This window comes from Scyliorhinus canicula, chromosome 11, assembly GCF_902713615.1.
Source record: "Scyliorhinus canicula chromosome 11, sScyCan1.1, whole genome shotgun sequence".
NCBI classification, from domain to species: Eukaryota; Metazoa; Chordata; class Chondrichthyes; order Carcharhiniformes; family Scyliorhinidae; genus Scyliorhinus; species Scyliorhinus canicula.
In genome coordinates this window covers 142,240,078-142,259,027 of record NC_052156.1, presented here as the reverse complement: position 1 = coordinate 142,259,027, position 18,950 = coordinate 142,240,078, and the positions used below count along the sequence as shown (strand labels likewise).

At 47.3% G+C, this 18,950-nt stretch overlaps 1 protein-coding gene across 1 annotated transcript in view; it reads right to left on the bottom strand.

The window, feature by feature from the left end:
* Window positions 1-18,950, bottom strand: part of LOC119973444 — a 47,963-nt gene that overhangs the window by 14,805 nt on the left and 14,208 nt on the right. The window contains exons 2-4 of the mRNA XM_038811577.1: window positions 14,226-14,336; window positions 12,480-12,582; window positions 675-835 (exon numbers count right to left, since the gene is read on the bottom strand). Coding sequence (XP_038667505.1) covers window positions 675-835; window positions 12,480-12,582; window positions 14,226-14,336 — 375 coding nt within the window. The remainder of the gene's footprint in view (window positions 1-674; window positions 836-12,479; window positions 12,583-14,225; window positions 14,337-18,950) is intronic.

Below are 18,950 nucleotides of genomic sequence, written 5' to 3'. Positions count from 1 at the left end.
AAATGGTCAAGAGCCATCTGGTCCCAGCAGCACCACAGGGAGCACTGGCCACTGCCGGGATTACAACATTCCCGAATACTGAGGAACCTGAGCCGGAGCTGGAGCCACAGTGGAGGGGAGGGAGGAATCATGAAGGCCAAATTAGCAGACCAGAGGGTAAGGGGTTCAGGGTGGACAGGTCGGCGGGCAAGGGAAGAATGCAGTGACCTGGTGGGGCAGAGGGGTGCTCCCTGACGAGGTATCTCCCCTTGCCCACCACGTGCACAAGCAGGTTGTTGTGCTGGACACATGATGCTTGCCTCACCTACCACTGGTTAAATCCCACTGATGCATTGAGCTCCTTGAGGTCATTACTGGCCACTTAAGGTCCTCATGGGTGGACAGATTTCCTGATGGCTCCTCCACTGCTGGTAATATCATGGCAAGGACAGATGGGCACAGTGTGCATGGCATTTTGTGGGTCTCCCTGCCTACAAACCTACCAGCAGGTGCTGTAAAACCTAGCTCATGCAATGTTAAAGCACAGAAGGAAGCCTTTTGGTCCCCAGTTGAAAGAGCGATTCAATTAATCCCACTCACCTCCCTTTCCCAATAACCTTGTACATTTTTCCTTTTCAAGTATCTATTAGAAAGATATTGGCATGTTGTCCATTTCATATCAGTTCATTCAGTACCTCTTTCATCGCATACATAATCTTGTGAAGACTGAATGTCCTCTTCTTTTTATTTGCATCATTGAAGGCTTTCACTGCTAATTCCACAGTTGCATTCACCAAGGGGTTGTCAAGGTTTACAGATACTGGGCAATGTTCACAAGGGACAGCAACAGTTTCCACTGGAGAAACAAGTGATACAACCGATTATCAACATGAAAGGCAACTTCAAAATTAAAGAGATCTCTTAACGAAGCATCATTAAATGATATAATTGACATCAGATCTATATTGATACCCAGGCCATAATTCCCTGTGGGTTTGGGAAAATTCAACTGACAACACTTTTGCGCCTTCCAAAATGCAAACCCAACCCATGTGTGACTGCCCGAGATTTGTTATCTTATCACAACGGGTCAGGTTCACAGTGTGTTATTTGGACCACAATGGAGAGTGTGGGTGCAGAGGTGGGCAATCCTACTTCTCCAACACAGCAGCCCAGCTCCCAACCTCATTTAATGACCTTCTTAACCTCATCCATCACCCCCTCATTCCTAGCCCCACCCCCTACCATTCCATGCCCCTGCAGATTTCTAATGCCATCCATGCCACCTCCATCCTCAGCCACCCCCCCCCCCCCCTTCCAATGATACCCAATTCCCCCATGTACTCTCCATAGTTACTCACCCAGTATCCACCATGTACAATCTCAGGAGCCATGCAAGAGCAATGGAATTATTTTAAAATCATTGGGAAAAAAATAAACCTCTAACAATGTAATCAAATTCAAACCCACAACATTGATATTGAAAGAATAAAACAACTACCCCAGTGTAAAATAATTGTAATCCTTTAAGAGTATTACGTTTTGCGATGAAGTTAGGAAATTGTTATATATGATATTTTATTGCAATATGTTATTCCAAAAACCCCGAGTTCAAATACATGCAGGCAATAGGTCTGCTAAATCTTTGATTAAAGGATGGTAAAGGTGAGGTAAACATTGATTTTAATCATTCACTTGTTTACATATAGATGGCTAATGGAATATTGTTTATGTTTAGGAGGTTCCCTGGGGTATAGGTAATTTAAGAGGGATTGTGTTCAGTCCTGGCTAAGCAGGTTATGGGAAACCTTAGTGGGAGGAGACTGGAGAATGCCGTATACTTGGGATACAGATAATGTAATTAATGTGACGAGCCAGGTCGGTCTGTTGTTTTGCAGTTTGCCATAGGATTTTAGTCTGACAAGACAGAAAGATATTCAGGTTGTTCTTGAAAATGTTTCTTCTCTAAAATTCTGCACAGTAAAGCACGTAACCCTGATCATTAACTTTATTTATAAGTGGCATTTGAGGGCAGCACTGCAGTCTCTCGGTGCCGAGATCCTAGGTTCGATCCCAGCTCTGGGTCACTGTCCGTGTGGAGTTTGCACATTCTCCCCGTGTTTGCATGGGTTTCGCCCCACAACACAAAGATGTGCAAGGTAGGTGGATTGAACACGCTAAATTGCAAAAAATGAATTGGGTACTCTAAACAAACAAAAAAAGTGGCATTTGAGCTGTATTGGTTTAGTTAATTGGAATATACAGTCGCAGGATCAAATGGTGAGTTAAAGTTTTTTTTCCTTTCTTTTAAGAATTGTTTTTACTGTTAATTGTAAAGCAATTTCTCTGTTGTTAATATGATTAAATGTGTGATTAAATTAAAGTGTTTTACCATTAAAAATACCTATTGGTCAGTGTTATCAATCCTGTGGTTTTGTAGTCTTCCCTCAGTTTTTCAAATTGCAAATTGTTAGGAATCTTGTACAGTCCTAGCAGTTTGTAAATAACCAAAGCTGTTATCACAGCTTTTAAAAGTTTTTTTTATTCATTCATGGAATGTGGCCATCGCTGGCTACGCTCGCGTTCATTGGCCATCCCGAATGGCCCGTGAGATAATGGTAGTGAACTGCCTTCTTGAACCACCGCAGTCCTTGTAGTCTAGGTACACCCACAGTGCGGTTAGGGAGGGAGTTCAGGGATTTTGACCCAGCGACAATGAAGGAACGGCAACATTTTTTCAAGTCAGAATTGGGAATGGTTTTGAGGGAAACTTGCAGGTGGTGATGTTCCCGTGTGTCTGCTGTACCCATCCTTCAAAATGGTAATTGTCATGGATGTACAAGTTGCTGTCTAAAGAGCAATGGATCTTATAGATGGTACATACTTCTGCTACTGTGTATCAGTGGTGGAGGGAGTGAATGTTTATGTAAGGGATGTCAATTAAGTGGGTTGCATTGTCCTGGATGGTGTCAAGTCTCTTGAGTTTTGTTGGAGCTGCACCTATCCAGGCAAGGGGAGAGTATCCCATCACACACCTGATTTGTGCATTGCAGACTGTGGACAGGCTTTGGGGAGCCAGGATCTGAGTTACTCGTTGTAGGATTCATAGTCTCTGACCTGCTCTTATGGCTGATCCAGTAGGGTTTCTGCCTAATGGTAACCCCCCCCCTCAGGGTTTTGATAATGGGGCTTCAGCGATAGTAATGCCATTAAATGTCAAGGCTCAATGGTGCAATTCTCTCTTGCTGGAGATGGTCATTGCCTGGCACTGGTGTGGCATGAATGTTACTTGTCACTTGCCAGCCCAAGTCTGGATATTGTCCAGGCCTTGTTGCATTTGGACCTGGATTGCTTCCATATCTGAGGAATTGTGAATGGTGCTGAACATTGTGCAATCAGAAGCGAACATCCCCACTTCTGGCCTTATGATGGAAGGAAGGTCACTGAAGTCATCTGAAGATGGTTAGACCTAGAACACTCCCTTGAGGAACTCTGGAGTTCAGCTCTTTTGTCCATATTTGAACCAAGGCTGTAATGAGGTCAGGAGTTGTGTGACCCTGGCGGAACCCAAACTGAGCGTCAGTGAGCAGGTTATTGCTGAGCAAGTGCCACTTGATTGCACTGTTGATGACTCCTTCCATCACTTTATTGATGATTGAGAGTAGACTGATGGGATGGTAATTGGCCAGGTTGGATTTGACCTCCATTTTGTGTACAGGACATACCTGGGCAATTCCCCACATTGGTCTGGTAGATGCCAGCATTGTAACTGTACTGGAAGATATTCCTGAGAGGGTGGCAAGCTCTGGAGCACAAGTCTTCACTACTATTGCCGGAATATTGTCAGGACTTTTATAGTATCCAGTGCCTTCAGCTGTTTCTTGAAGTGAAGCAAATTGGCTGAAGTCTTCCATCTGTGATGCTGAAGAATTCTGGAAGAGGCTGACATAGATCACTGACACGGCAATTATGGCTGAAAATTGTAGCAAATGCCTCAGCCCTACCTTTTGTACTGATATACTGGGCTCCTCCATCATTGAGGATGGGAATATTGGTGGTGTCTCCTCCTCCAGTGAGTTGTTTAATTGTCCACCCCACCACCATTCATGTGGCAGGATTGCAGAGCTTAGATCCGATTCATTGGTTGTTGGATTGCTTAGCTCCATCTACCATTTGCTGCTTATGTTGTTCGGCATGCAAGGAGTCCTGTATTGTAGCTTCACCAGCCCGACACCTCATTTTTAGGTTATGTCTGGTTCTGTTCTTTGTGTGCCCTCCTTACCTCTTCGTTGAATCAGGGTTAATCCCTTAGCTTGGTGGTAATTGTAGAGTGGGGAATATGCCAGGCCATGAGGTTATCAATGGTGGGTTGAGTACGACATACTGCTGCCGCTGATGGTCCACAGTGCCATGGTTGCCCAGTCTGGAGTTGATAGACATGTTTGAAATCTGTCCCATTTAGCATGGTGATAGTGCCACACAACATGGCGAAGGGTACCCTCAATGTGAAGATGGGACTTGGTCTCAGCAAGGACTGTGTTGTGATCACTCCTACCAATACTGACATGAACAGATGCATCCGTGGCAAGCAAATTAGTGAGGTTCAAATCAAGTATGTTTGTTCCGTCCTGTTGGTTCCCTCACTAACTGTTGCAGACCCAGTCTAGCAGTTATGTTCTTTAGGACCCGGCCAACTTGGTCAGTAGTGGTGATACCGCGTTACTCTTGGTGATGGACACGGAGGTCCCCCACTCAGATTTAGAATGAGGGCAGGATTTTGAAATACTTGCAATGCCACTAACATCATGTCAAATAATGCAAATTCAATGATGCAACAGCTTAAAGAGCTCCCATTGGCATCTCTGGTTTCACAATTCCATGAACCACTGCAGACCTTGCCCTGTATTTATTTCACTGTGAAACGGAGTGAGATCTTCCTTTCATGATTCACTTTATAAACTGGAGCCACGTTCTCATTGAATTCATCCATTATAAACAATTATCTGGGCACTGCGTTAGGAATCATAAATAGGAGCAGGATAAGACCATGGGGCTTGTCAAGCCTGCTTTGCCATTTAACAGAATCAGTGTTGATCCTGGGCTTCAGCTCCATTTTCCTGCCCGCTCCCCATATTCCTCGTTTCCCTGAGACCAAAAAAAGCTATCTATCTCAGCCCTAAATATATTCACCGATGGTTCATCCACAACTCTCTGGGATAGAGAATTCCAAAAATTCACAACCCTTTGACTGAAGAAATTTCTCCTCATCTCAGTCCCAAATGGTTGGCTCTTTATCCTAAAACTGTTTCCTCGGGCGGGATTCTCCCGCAATCAGCGGGGTTGGCCATACCGGCGCCAAAGAGTGGCGTGAACCTCCCCACCTTCCGGGGGCTAGGCCAATGCTGGAATGGTTGGCGCCGCGCCAACCGGCGCCAAAGGGCCTCCGCCGGGGCGCAAGTTGGCGCATGTGCAGAAGCGCCAGCGTGTTCTGGCGCATGCACAGAACCGCTGGCCTGATTCCTGCGCATGTGCAGGGGGTCTCTTCTCTGCGCCGGCCATCGTGGAGCCTTACACAGGCCGGCGGGGAGGGAGAAATTGCCCCCACGGCACAGGCACGCCCGCAGATCGGTGGACCCCGATCGCGGGCCAGGCCACCGTGCCGCCCGCCCCCCCCCCCCCCCCCCCCGGATCCCTCCGCACCTCCCCGAGGACTCCGCAAGCTGCCCTCAAAGCCAGGTGCCGCCAGTATGGACCTTTTCTATTCCACGCCGGTGGGACTGGCCGAAAATGGGCGGCCGCTCAGCCCATCAGGGCCCGGAGAATCGCCAGGGGGGCCACTGCCAACGGCCCCCGAACGGCACAACGCGATCCCAGCCCCCGCCTAAAAACCGGCAGCGGAGAATTCGGCAGCCGGAGCAGCGGGGCAGGATTCACACCACCCACCCTGGCGATTCTCCGACCCGACCGGGGGTGGGGGGGGGGTGGGGGGGGGGGGGGGGGGGGGGGTCGGAGAATCCCGCCCCTCTTGTTCTAAAATGCTCAGCCAGGGGAAACAACATCTCACTATCGACTCTGTCAAGCCTCTTCACGCTGTAAGCCTGACCGATCATCGTAAATTGGTTTTCAGTCTAATTCTTAGCACAATGAAGATGGTTTAGCAGGTGTTGTCCAATCGCGGAATCACGGGACAGCTCTAGGGTCCCAGGTTCGATTCCCGGCTTGGGTCACTGTCTGCGCGGAGTCTGCACGTTCTCCCAGTGTCTGCGTGGGTTTCCTCCGGGTGTTCCGGTTTCCTCCCACAGTCCAAAGATGTGCAGGTTAGGTGGATTGGCCATGATAAATTGTCCTTCGTGTTCAAAATTGCCCTTTGAGTTGGGTGGGGTAACTGGGTTGTGGGGATGGGGTGGAGGTGTTGATCTTGGGTCAGATGCTCTTTCCAAGAGCTGGTGCAGACTCGATGGGCCGAATGGCCTCCTTCGGCACTGTAGATTCTATGTTAAATAGCCAGGCCGACAGTTTGGTGTCCAATGATGCTGCTGACTGTTTCTTCAACCCGACTTTTAAGGTCTGGACGGCTATCTCTGCTAAACCATTCGATGCCAGGTGGTATGGTGCCGTCCTTATGTGCCGAATGCCATTCGACTTCATAAATTTTGTGAAGTCCTGGCTGATGAAAACCGATCCATTATCAAAAACTAACACCTCTGGGATACCATGAGTTGCGAACGAGGTGTGGAGTTTTTCAAAGGCAGTTGTTGAATTTGCAGAGTTCATTTTGTAGACGTCCAGCCATATGGAATGGGCGTCTACTATTGTAAAAAACATTGAACCCATAAACAGGCCTGCAAAATCAACATGAAGTTGCGATCATGGTCTACCTGGCCATTCCCATGGGTGCCGCGGGGCTGCCGGTGGCACCTTCTGCCCTTGTTGGTATTCTTGGCACCAACCTACCAAGGCCTGGCCACCAGACATAGCTTCTGGCAGCACCTTCATTTTTGAGATGTAGTTCATGATGTAGTTCAGCCAGTATGGCTCGATATCCTTGACTTGGAACTATTACTCGAGCCCCCCCATAGCAGGATCCCGTCTTCCACAGTGATCTGCTCTCTTCTGCTCCTGTAAGAGTGGAATTCCGCCTGGACCGGTCTTTCCATCTCCCCAGTTGGCACCATGTGTTTTATGTTTGATAAAACCGGGTCCCTTTGGGTCCATAAACAAATGTTTTGTGGGGTCACTGAAAGAGTGTCCAGGAAATGTAACGTCATTACCGTTTCCTCTATTTTGGGTGCTAATGTCAGGGTGTCTGGTAATGGCAGCCTGCTTAGTGCATCGGCGTTTGCCACCCGTGTTCCTGGCCAATCTCCAATTGATACTGGTACACCACCAGTTGTAGGGCCCAGCGTTGGATCCGGGCCGAAGCTATTGGTGGTATTGCTTTGTCTTCTTTCAACAAACCCAGCAATGGCTTGAGGTCTGTAATTATAGTGAATTTCCGCCCGTACAAGTACTGGTGAAATTTCTTCACCACGAAGATCACAGCCAGTCCTTCCTTTTCAATTTAGGCGTAATTTCGTTCTGCTGCTGTCCTGGAAGAAAACGCTATAGGTTGTTCCTGTCCATTTTGCCCTCTGTGTGCCAAATCTGCACCAACGCCATATGGAGAAGCATTGCACGTGAGCACCAACTCTTTCCTGGGGTCGTAGTGTGCCAGACGTTCTCTGAGGAAAGCTGTTGTTTTATCTTCTTGAAAGCCCCGTCTTGGCGGGCGGACCACTCCCAGGGGTAATCTTGTATACTGGAAAAGGCTCTTCAAGGTGTTTATCGTTGAGAATTTTTGGGACTCTTCGTCCAGCTTCAGCTGTAGATATGCGTGGCTCATATCCAGCTTTGAGAATAGGAGTCCTCCAGCCAGCTTTGTGTACAAATCCTCAATCCGGTGAATTGATCCGGTGGTCCGGTGAACCACGCATATCTACAGCTGAAGCTGGACGAAGAGTCCCAAAAATTCTCAACGATAAACACCCTGAAGAGCCTTTTCCAGTATACAAGATTACCCCTGGGAGTGGTCCGCCCGCCAAGACGGGGCTTTCAAGAAGATAAAACAACAGCTTTGCTCAGAGAACGTCTGGCACACTACGACCCCAGGAAAGAGTTGGTGCTGACGTGTGACGCTTCTCCATATGGCGTTGGTGCAGATTTGTCCAGTTGTGAGTAGCGATGAATCGTTTGTTTGAAATCGGCACAAAGGTGGACCGAGCCGTCCAGCTTAAGGATAGGCACCACGGGTGCCGCCCACTCTGCAAACTGGACCGGTTTTATTATTCCCTCACGCTCTAATCGTTTTATTTCCATATCGACTTTCTGCCTTAATGCAAAGGGTACTGGTCGGGCCTTGTAGAATTTTGGGACTGCCTCTGGATCTACATGCAATATCGCCTTTGCTGCCTTTATTGTTCCAGGCCCTTCTCAGAAAACCTCTGGGTATTTGCACAGGACTTCGCTCAGGTGACCATTTTCCAGCTGGAAAATGTTTACCCAATCCAGCTGGATCGCTATTAGCCAGTTTCACCCCAATAAGCTTGGCCCCGCACCTTTCACTACCATTAAAGGCAGCCTAACCAGTTGCTCTCCATGAGCCACAGGTACATGTGTTGTGCCCAACACTCTCAGTGACTCCCCTGTGTATGTCCTCAGTTTTGCTGAGGTCCTGGTTAGGAATAAGGGTTGGAGTCCAGTGCGAATTTTATTGAATACTGTTTCCCCTATCACTGATACGGCTGATCCAATAGTGTGGGACGTCCATTCAACCTTATGGATAATTTAATGGGTTTTGATTTCACCATCGTTACACTATTTAGTTGTTCCTTGTCGGAGGTAGGTGGGGCTTCTCGGGTATGCATTCTCCTGTACCCTGGCCTTCTCCAAGATGATGATTTTGGGCTTCTATTTCTCCTTTCTGGCTCCGATCTCTGGCAACACCTACAATATTTTGCCGTGTGAAAGGCTGCAGGGCTGCCGTCTGTCTGGACCTAAATTTTCCTTGCTTGGAGGGGCTTCTGCGAGTGGGCCTGGTTAATTTCGTATCCGACTCGTTCCTGAGGGTGGATATACAGTTGCCTATCCCCCAGCGGTAGTCCCTTAACTCAGTTTCACAGGTATGGGCGTCTACATCCATCGGAGTACCCTGTAACGCATGCGCACCGCTTGTCGCTTTTTCTAAGGACAAAACCAGCTGCAATGCTTGTTTGCAATCCAGCTCGGCCTCTGCTAACAGACGTTTCTGTATTGCTAAATTATTTATTCCACATAGCAAATGGTCTCGGAGCATTTCATTTAGCGTCAGGCCAAATTCACAAGCCTCTGCTAATCGCCTTAATCTTTTAAAAAATTTTGTAACTGACTCCCAAGTGTCTCGGAATGCTGAGTAAAACTGATACTTTCGCAGGATCAGAGGTGGCTTGGGGTCATGGTACTCTTTTACTAAGTCTGTCAAAACGGGCCAGCAGAATGACCCGTTGCTTTTCATCCGGAATATATTGTTTGCTCTAAAGAAGTACTTCATCCGCTCTACATATTGGGCCCAGTCTTCCACTGCAGAGTAAAAAGAATCCAACTTTCCGAATAAAGGCATTTTGCCTGTCAGTGGCTTACCCTCAATATGTGGCAGCTGCTGACAAGCAGGTTTCTTCGGGTCGTTCCGTTTTCCTCGTCGCCACTGTAAGAAGTCCACGGAGGCAGAAGTCCCGTCACCAGAATTTCTTTTATTTACAAACCCAACAGCTGAACAACCATGACCATTCAGTCTGCTGTCCACACTGGGAGTGCAGAGGATCTGACACTCCCTGTTATATACACAGAAAGAGGTGATTGGGCATCAAATCAGGGAACTCTCATTCTAATTGGCCAATCTCAAAAGCATGGCCTAAGTCATTACAATCTTGTAAATTTCTTCAATCCCCATGACCCTTCTCGGTTGAATCCTCCCATTTTCTAACCTACCTTCATAATTATAACATCTCATGTAATCATTTTGTGTAATCTTCACTGTATCCTTTCTAAAACTCTATGTGCCTTCCTGTAGCAAAGTGTTCAAAGCCTTTTTTTTATAATAATAATCTTTATTGTCACAAGTAGCCTTACATTAACCCTCAATTAGGTTACTGTGAAAAACCCCTAGTTGCCACATTCTGGCGCCTAGGGTACACAGAGGGAGAATTCAGAATGTCCAAATTACCTAACAGCACAGGCGCGATTCTCCGCTGCCCACGACGGGTCGGAGAATAGCGGGAGGGCCTTCCCGACAATTTTCACGGCCTCCCGCTATTCTACCCCCCTCCGGCCGACCCCCGACACGAATCGCTGCTCGCCGTTTTTTACGGCCGATGGGCCGAATACCGCGGAGTTTACAGCCGTTTTCACGGCCGCGATCACACCTGCTTTCAGCGTTCGTGAAAACGGCCGCAAAGTGCCCGTCCCGGACAACCATGGCACCGATTGGCACGGCCGTGGAGGGTGGCATGGGCCTGCGATCGGTGGGCACCGATCGCGGGCAGCGGGTCCGATACCCGCGCACTATTTGTTCTTCCGCCGCCCCGCAGGATCAGTCTGCGGGGCGGCTGAGGGGCATGACAGTCCGCGCATGCGCGGGTTTGACGCGTCTGCGTGATGACATCATCCGTGCATGCGTCGGTTGGAGCCGTCCAACCCGCGCATGCGCGGCTGACGTCATTGTGCGCGTCAGCCGCCGTGACTCTTGGAGGGCGGAGTTAGCGACGTTCGCTAACTCCGCGTAGCCATGATTCCCCGGCCCCGATACTAGCCCCGCCCGGGGGGGGAGAATCAGGTCCCGGGACGGAGCTCCGAGGCTGGCGTGAAACACGGCCAGTTTCACGCCAGCCTTCACGGCACGCCGGATTTGGGGAGAATCACGCCCCACATCTTTCGGGACTTGTGGGGTGGGGAATCGCCGGGGGGGGGGGGGGGGGGGGGGGGCGGCATGAATCCCGCCCCCGTCGGGTGCCGAATTCTCTGGCACCGGGGTTTTGGCGGGGGTGGGAATCGCGCCGCGACGGTCGGCGGAAGCTGGCAGCACCCCCCCCCCCCCCCCTCCCCCGGCAATTCTTCGGCCCGCAATGGGCCGAATGGGCGCAAATTACAGTAGGTACTTACCGGCAGGACCTGGCTGCGCGGGCGGCATCCAGGGTCCTTGAGGGGGGCGCAAGGAGATCTGGCCCCAGGAGGTGCCCCCACGGTGGCCTGGGCCTCGATCGGGGCCCACCGATCCGCGGGCAGGCCTGTGCCGTGGGGGCACTCTATTTCTCCGTGCGGGCTGGTGTAAAAGTTCACGATGGCCGACGAGAAGATGAACCCCCCCTGCGCATGCGCTGGAATGACGGCAGCACACATTGGCGCTCTCGCACATGTGGCAACCCGCGCCGGCCGGCGGAGGCCCTTTGGCGCCAGTTGGCATAGCGCCAAGCCCCTTCCGCGCCGGCCGGCTGGGCGCAAACCACTCCGGCGCTGGCCTAGCCCCTGAAGCTGCAGAGGATTCCGTACTTTCGGGGCGGCCCGAAGCCGGAATGGTTCATGCCACTCCTCGGCGCCGGGACCGCCCGCCCCGCTGGGTAGGGGAGAATCCCGTCTGTGGGAGGAAACTGGAGCACCCGGAGGAAACCCACGCAGACACGGGGAGAATGTGCAGACTCCGCACAGACAGTGACCCAGCGGGGAATCGAACCTGGGACCGTGCCGCCCATTGTACATAATATCCTAATTGTAGCCAAGCCGGTGTGCTGTATAAATTCAGTCACTTCATGTTTTTGTATTTAATGCCTCCACAAACCAAAAAGTTTGTCTCCCTTAATATCGCCACTTCTACCATCACTCCCCCCTTTATAGATCAATATGGGCAAATTTCTGTGAGGGTGTTTCTTGAAAATGCTGCTGTGATTTTGGCAGAAGAGCAACAGAAAGCCCTGAGAAACAGCCGAGTATAAAATGTTTGCCAGTTGTCTAGGATTTCTATCAATGATTCTTCTCAGTTGCGGGGCCGTGCAGCAACCTGAAATTCCCCACACCGACCTCGCATATGCCAGTCCCTGTAATTTATGATGCGTGCAAAGCCATGCAAAGAAATTTAATGGTGCCAAGCACTTCACTAAATTACCCGTATACTCCAAGAGAGTACGTTGGTTTCCACCAATCTTCTGCCAAAGTTACAGTGGGAAATTTGGAGAACATCAGAAAAAGTCTGTGCTTATAGTGCTGCACTCCTACCATTTAGGGTACTCTAAACTGTTCTTTTTCCAAAATGTTCTGGCGCAAACTTTTGTGCTCGACACCCGAGTGGTAATCAGGAGGAGTGTTGTTGAATCCACACAATTTTCATTCTATTAATGTCAATAGAATTCCCTAGCTTTTTCTAGTGCGCAGTGATAATGACACAGTGACTCACAAATTAGCCCCATTTCTAAAGCATTATATAAAATATTACTCACCCATTCTTTTCACAGGCCTTCTTAGATTACAGGAAGGTGTCTCAGGTACTTTAATTTGGAACCCAAATTCAAAGAAGACTTCTGCTTCGCACACACCCACAGCCTGGAGAACATGAATCACTTCATTTAAATATTGCTTAAATATCTGATGTAGAGTAAGTCCAGGCAGCTGGAAAGGCGCCTATGTTTACTCTATGTTCGCAACTAGGATCAATGTAAGAATATATCTAAATATTACAGGAATAACACGGTGACTTTAATATGGTATAACATACACTGTTTAGCACAGAGCTAAAATCGCTGGCTTTGAAAGCAGACCAAGCAGGCCAGCAGCACGGTTTGATTCCCGTAACAGCCTCCCCGAACAGGCACCGGAATGTGGCGACTAGGGGCTTTTCACAGTAACTTCATTGAAGCCTACTTGTGACAATAAGCGATTTTCATTTCATTTCATTTCATATACAAATAAAGAAATTTAAAAATATAAATAAATGTTAATCACTAGGTACACTCAACTTGTCTTCTAATTGTATTCATTCTTCTCTTCAACTTTTAGAATCTTAACTTCATATTGACCTAATTCCCAAGTATTCTAGACTTTGTTCCAGACCATCAAATTGAAGACAAATTTATTGTAGGCCGTTTGATTTGATAGTGGCACCATTTAGTTATTGCTCAATTCTGCTCAGGAATTGCATTTTTGGTGCCTCTGAATTTCTTTGATTTGCAGGCTGAAATCATGTTGCTGATTTTTTTTTAAATGGAAAAGTAGATGATTTAAAGGACCCAGCCAAACAAAGCATACGTGACTTCCATGATCCAATTGTAGAGTATGACATCTGCTGTTGTTGTGTGAAGTATTCGATGGATCAAAGTTTAAGGCAATGAATACTTCAATAACTACTGACAGGGCTGTCCCTGTCGTGGAAATGGGTGCAGGAGTATGCATAGCTATATGAAAGAGAGACCATGTTTAACCAACTTATTAGAGTTGTTTAAGGAAGTAACATGTGCCGTAGATAAAGGGGAACTGGTTGATGCACTGTACTTAGATTTCCAGAAGGCATTTGATAAAATGCCACATAAAAGGTCATTGCAGAAAATGGTATTTGGGGGGGGGGGGGGGGGGGGGGGGGGGTCTTTTTCAAGATGTAATGGGTGGTGTGCCACAGGAATCAGTACTGAGACCTCAACCGTTTACAATTGATCTAGAAGTGGATAAATACTTGGGAAGCAAGGGGATGATAGGTTATCGAGGGTAGAAGGGATGCAGATTTGAGGTTCCCATCGGATCAGCCATGATCTTATTAAATGGGGGAGCAGACTGAAGGGGCTGAATGGCTTACCCATGCTCCTTGTTCGTGTGTGACAAACGCCTTGGGAATCAATTTGTATTTGAAAATTGCTACTGACAAATGGGTGGCAGCATAAGGGTAGGTTCTAAGTGATGGCCTCAGGTGCCTATGCATCTTCCTAGAATGTTACCTCTCATTCTCTCTGCACACTCCACTGCCTACATGTACAAAAGGAAGGCCATGGGGATTCCCATAGCAACATATAGAAAGCACACAATAAAATATCACTGGAAAAATTGGAACAGATACCAGATAAGATTTATGTTCAAGAATCTCAGTAAATTTCTTCCTTGCAAAACAGCATGTTTACAGCCTCAACCCTCGTTATAGATCATTTTTTATAAATTAGTTTTGGTTTCTCCTGAAGGAATGATTAAATAAACACGCTTACAGCATCACTGTCAGATTTGAATGGACAAACTCGCAGCTCCACTTGTTCTTGGCAAAAGGTTTCCTTGATGTCAAATATCACCGTGTATGCCTTCACCCCTGGAGAAGTTATCTGTTAAGACACACAAAATAAAACAATATTTTCTTGATTTATTATTCCTCTGGATCTACGCGATGGAACTGAAATGAACAGAGCATCACATACCATAAAAGTTTTCATATTTTTTATCACTGACAGATGAAGGGTTTTCCCAAGGGCTTTGCCCTACCTTGACATCACCATATGCACACATTTGATTGCTTATTGTCCCCAGTGTTCTATTTTTGTGGAAGCCAATCACCTAAGCAATATAAAATTTTAAAATGCAAGGAAATTCCTCGTTAGCATGTTTTCTTTCCCTGGTGAAGAATCTGTTACTGGTACATTGAATGATTAATGGGAGAATGAAATTTTAAATGCACTTTTTTCCCATTTAAAAAAATTTGTTTTACTCTTTCCTTGGAGAATAATTATGAAAATATTTGCGGGATGATTAAAAGGCCGTGACATGAAAAACGTCTTCCATGACCGGAAACCACCTATATACCAGCCATTAGTGTGGTTAATTCTATATAACAGGAATGTTTTATGGGTCCCACAAAAAATGTTATGTGGGTGGGACATCCATGATTACCGGACACGAGTATGCTGCAGACTGAGCTCTGGGTCTCTATTCATGGGAATCTTGGCAGCCGGGTTCAAACTCTACACCTGACTCTGCGGTATGAAAATGATCAATAATCCAAAGGCGAGGTCAGCACAGTGGCGCACCGAGGTTCCAGGTTCGATCCCAGCTCTGGGTCGCTGTCTGTGTGGAATTTGCACATTCTCCCCATGTTTGCGTGGGTTTCACCCCCACAACCCAAAGATGTGCAGGGTAGGTGGATTGGCCACGATAAATTGCCCCTTAATTGGAAAAAATGAATTGGGTACTCTAAAAAATTTTTAAATAATCCAAAGGCTTCCTCCACAATTTGTAACAAATCTTACACAAAAACTGTGGAAATTGACAGCATAAAGAAGGCCATAATTTTAGCCTTCAAAATTAAGCCCACTGCACAAAACTCTCTCTGAAGCTCTCTCCTTTTCTCTGCTTCAAATCTTAATCGACGTTTTACCTAAAATAAGCAATCTCTCTACCATAACTATTCCTTTTAGCAAAACATTGCATGCTCCTACGTTACTCAACAGAAATAAATTTCTCCCCAATCAGAGGAAATAGCTTTCCTCTATACAATGTCATAACTTTATAATTTTAAAATTCTCAATTAAATCTTCACTTCTCCTTCTCCACTACACTGGAAATAGTTCCAGGATCTTGGTGTCACATTTGAACCTGAGATGAGCTTCCAACCTCAAATTTGTGCTATTATCATGACCGCCTATTTCCATCTCGGTAACACTGTCCAACTTTGCCTCTGTCTCAGCTCATTTGCTGCTGATACCCTCATTTATGCCTTTGTCACGTTGAGTCTTGACTATTCCAATGCATTTCTGGTTGGTCTCCCACATTCTACCCTCCACACATTTGAGGCCATCCAACGTTCTGCTGCCTGAATATTTACAAGATATCACTCTGTGTTTGTTGACCTATATTGCCCCTCGGTCAAGAAATGTCTTGATTCTAAAATTCTCATCCTTATTTTCTAATTGCTCCATGGCCTCATTGATTCACTTCTCCAACCCCACAACCTTCCCAGAAATCCATGCTCCTGGCCTCTTGTCCATCCCCAATTTTAATTGTTCTACCATTGATGGCCCTGGTTTCCACTGTCCGGAGCCTAGACTCTAGGCCCCAAACTCTGGAATGTCGTCCTCCGAACCTCACCACTTCTCTATCTCACTTTCCTCCTTTCAGACATTCCTTAGTCATTATTGATATATATTAGATATATTTAACAGCATGAAGTACAATTTCAATAACTTATATTTATATATTGCCTTTAATGTATTGAACATTCCACGGTGCTTTTTAGAAGCATTATAAAACAAAGTATGATACTGAGCCATATAAGGTGATATTGGCCCAAAACTTCCAATGAGCAACAATCATCATCAGATTGTTGCTCTGCTCTTACTTTTCTGCCCCAAGATGGAGCTCCACATTTCGGGCTGGATCTTCTGATCTCACCTTCGTCAGAGATGCAGCGCAGACTTCCATTACGTTGCTTCCTCACTGTGTTGGATCATCAGGGGGAAGACAAACCATGCCTTTGCACAGCACAAGCTGCCATATTCTGTTAAGTGTCCACTAACACACTGAAAAGCTTTGGGACATTTAAACAGCTTTTCAGTGTGGTGGTGAGTGGTGAGATAGTGAATGGGTGAATGTGTAGGTGCATAAGTGGGTAAGGTGAGTGAGGTAAGTGGGCAAGTGATAGGGTGGATGCGGTCAGTGGTAAAGTGGGTAGGGAGGGTGAGGTAAATAAATAGGTGGGTAAAGTAGCAGCTGGGCAGGGTGGCACGTTGGTAGGATGGCAGGTCGGTGGGGTGGCAGATAGTTGAGGGGTTGGGAGAGTCGGGGGGCTGTTGAGTCAGGTCACGAGCGAGACAGGGAGGGAGTGGAGTGGTGCGGCATCTAGCTGGGTCAACAAGAACAAAGAAAAGTACAGCACAGGAACAGCCCCTTCGGCCCTTCAAGCCTGCGTCGACCATGCTGTCTAAACTAAAATCTTCTACACTTCCGGGGTCTGTATCCCTCTATTCCCATCCTATTCAAGTATTTGTCAAGATGCCCCTTAAATGTCACTATCGTCCCTGCTTCCACCACCTCCTCCGGCAGCGAATTCCAGGCACCCACTACCCTCCGTGTAAAAAACTTGCCTCATACATCTCCTCTAAACCTTGTCCCTCGCACCTTAAACCTATGCCCCCTAGTAATTGACCCCTCTACCCTGGGGAAAAGTCTCTGACTATCCACTATGTCTATGCCCCTCATAATTTTGTAGACCTTTATCAGGTCGCCCCTCAACCTCCATCGTTCCAGTGAGAACAAACCAAGTTTATTCAACCTCTCCTCATAGCTAATGTCCTCCAATCTAGGCAACATCCTGGTAAATCTCTTCTGCACCCTCTCCAAAACCTCCACATCCTTCTGGTAGTGTGACGATCAGAAGTGAACACTATAGAGGGCAGCACGGTGGCGCAGTGGGTTAGCCCTGATGCCTCACGGCGCCGAGGTCCCAGGTTCGATTCTGGGTCACTGTCCGTGTGGAGTTTGCACATTCTCCCCGTGTTTTCGTGGGTTTCGCCCCCACAACCCAAAAGATGTGCTGGGTAGGTGGATTGGCCACGCTAAATTGCCCCCTTAATTGGAAAAAATGAATTGGGTACTCCAAATATATATAAAAAAAAGAATTGAACACTACACTCAAAGTGTGGCCTAACTAAGATTCTATACAGCTGCAACATGACTTGCCAATTTTTATACTCAATGCCCGGGCCAATGAAGGCAAACATGCCGTATGCCTTCTTGACTACCTTCTCCATCTGTGTTGCCCCTTTCAGTGACCTGTGGACCTGTACACCTAGAACTCTCTGACTGTCAATACTCTTGAGGGTTTGACCATTCACTGTATATTCCCTACCTGTATTAGACCTTCCAAAATGCATTTCCTCACATTTGTCCGGATTAAACGCCATCTGCCATCTCTCCGCCCAAGTCTCCAAACAATCTATCCTCTGACAGTCCTCTGTATCCTCTGACAGTCCTCATCGCTATCCGCAATTACACCAACCCTTGTGTCCTCCGTAAACTTACTAAACAGACAGGTTACATTTTCCTCCAAATCATTTATATATACCACGAACAGCAAAGGTCCCAGCACTGAACCCTGCGGAACACCACTAGTCACAGCCCTCCAATCAGAAAAGCACCCTTCCATTGCTACTCTCTGCCTTCTATGACCTAGCCAGTTCTGTATCCATCTTGCCAGCTCACCCCTGATCCCGTGTGACTTCACCTTTTGTACCAGTCTGCCATGCGAGACCTTGTCAAAGGCCTTACTGAAGTTCATATAGACAACATCCACTGCCCTACCTGCATCAATCATCTTTGTGATCTCCTCGAAAAACTCTATCAAGTTAGTGAGACACGACCTCCCTTTCACAAAACCGTGCTGCCTCTCGCTAATACGTCCACTTGCTTCCAAATGGGAGTAGATCCTGTCTCGAAGAATTCTCTCCAGCAATTTCCCTACCACTGACGTAAGGCTCACCGGCCTGTAGTTCCCTGGATTATCCTTGCTACCCTTCTTAAACAAAGGAACCAACATTGGCTATTCTCCAGTCCTCCAGGACATCACCTGAAGACAGTGAGGATCAAAAGATTTCTGTCAAGGCCTCAGCAATTTCCTCTCTTGCCTCGTTCAGTATTCTCGGGTAGATCCCATCAGGCTCTGGGGACTTATCCACCTTAATATTTTTCAAGACGCCCAACACCTCGTCTTTTTGGATCTCAATGTGGCCCAGGCTTTCTACACACCCTTCAATAGACTCAACATCCACCAATTCCTTATCTTTGATGAATATTGATGCAAAGTATGCATTTAGTACCTCGCCCATTTCCTCTGGCTCCACACATAGATTCCCTCCCCTGTCCTTCAGTGGGCTAACCCTTTCCCTGGCTACCCTCTTGCTTTTTATGTATCTGTAAAAAGCCTTGGGATTTTCCTTAACCCTATTTGC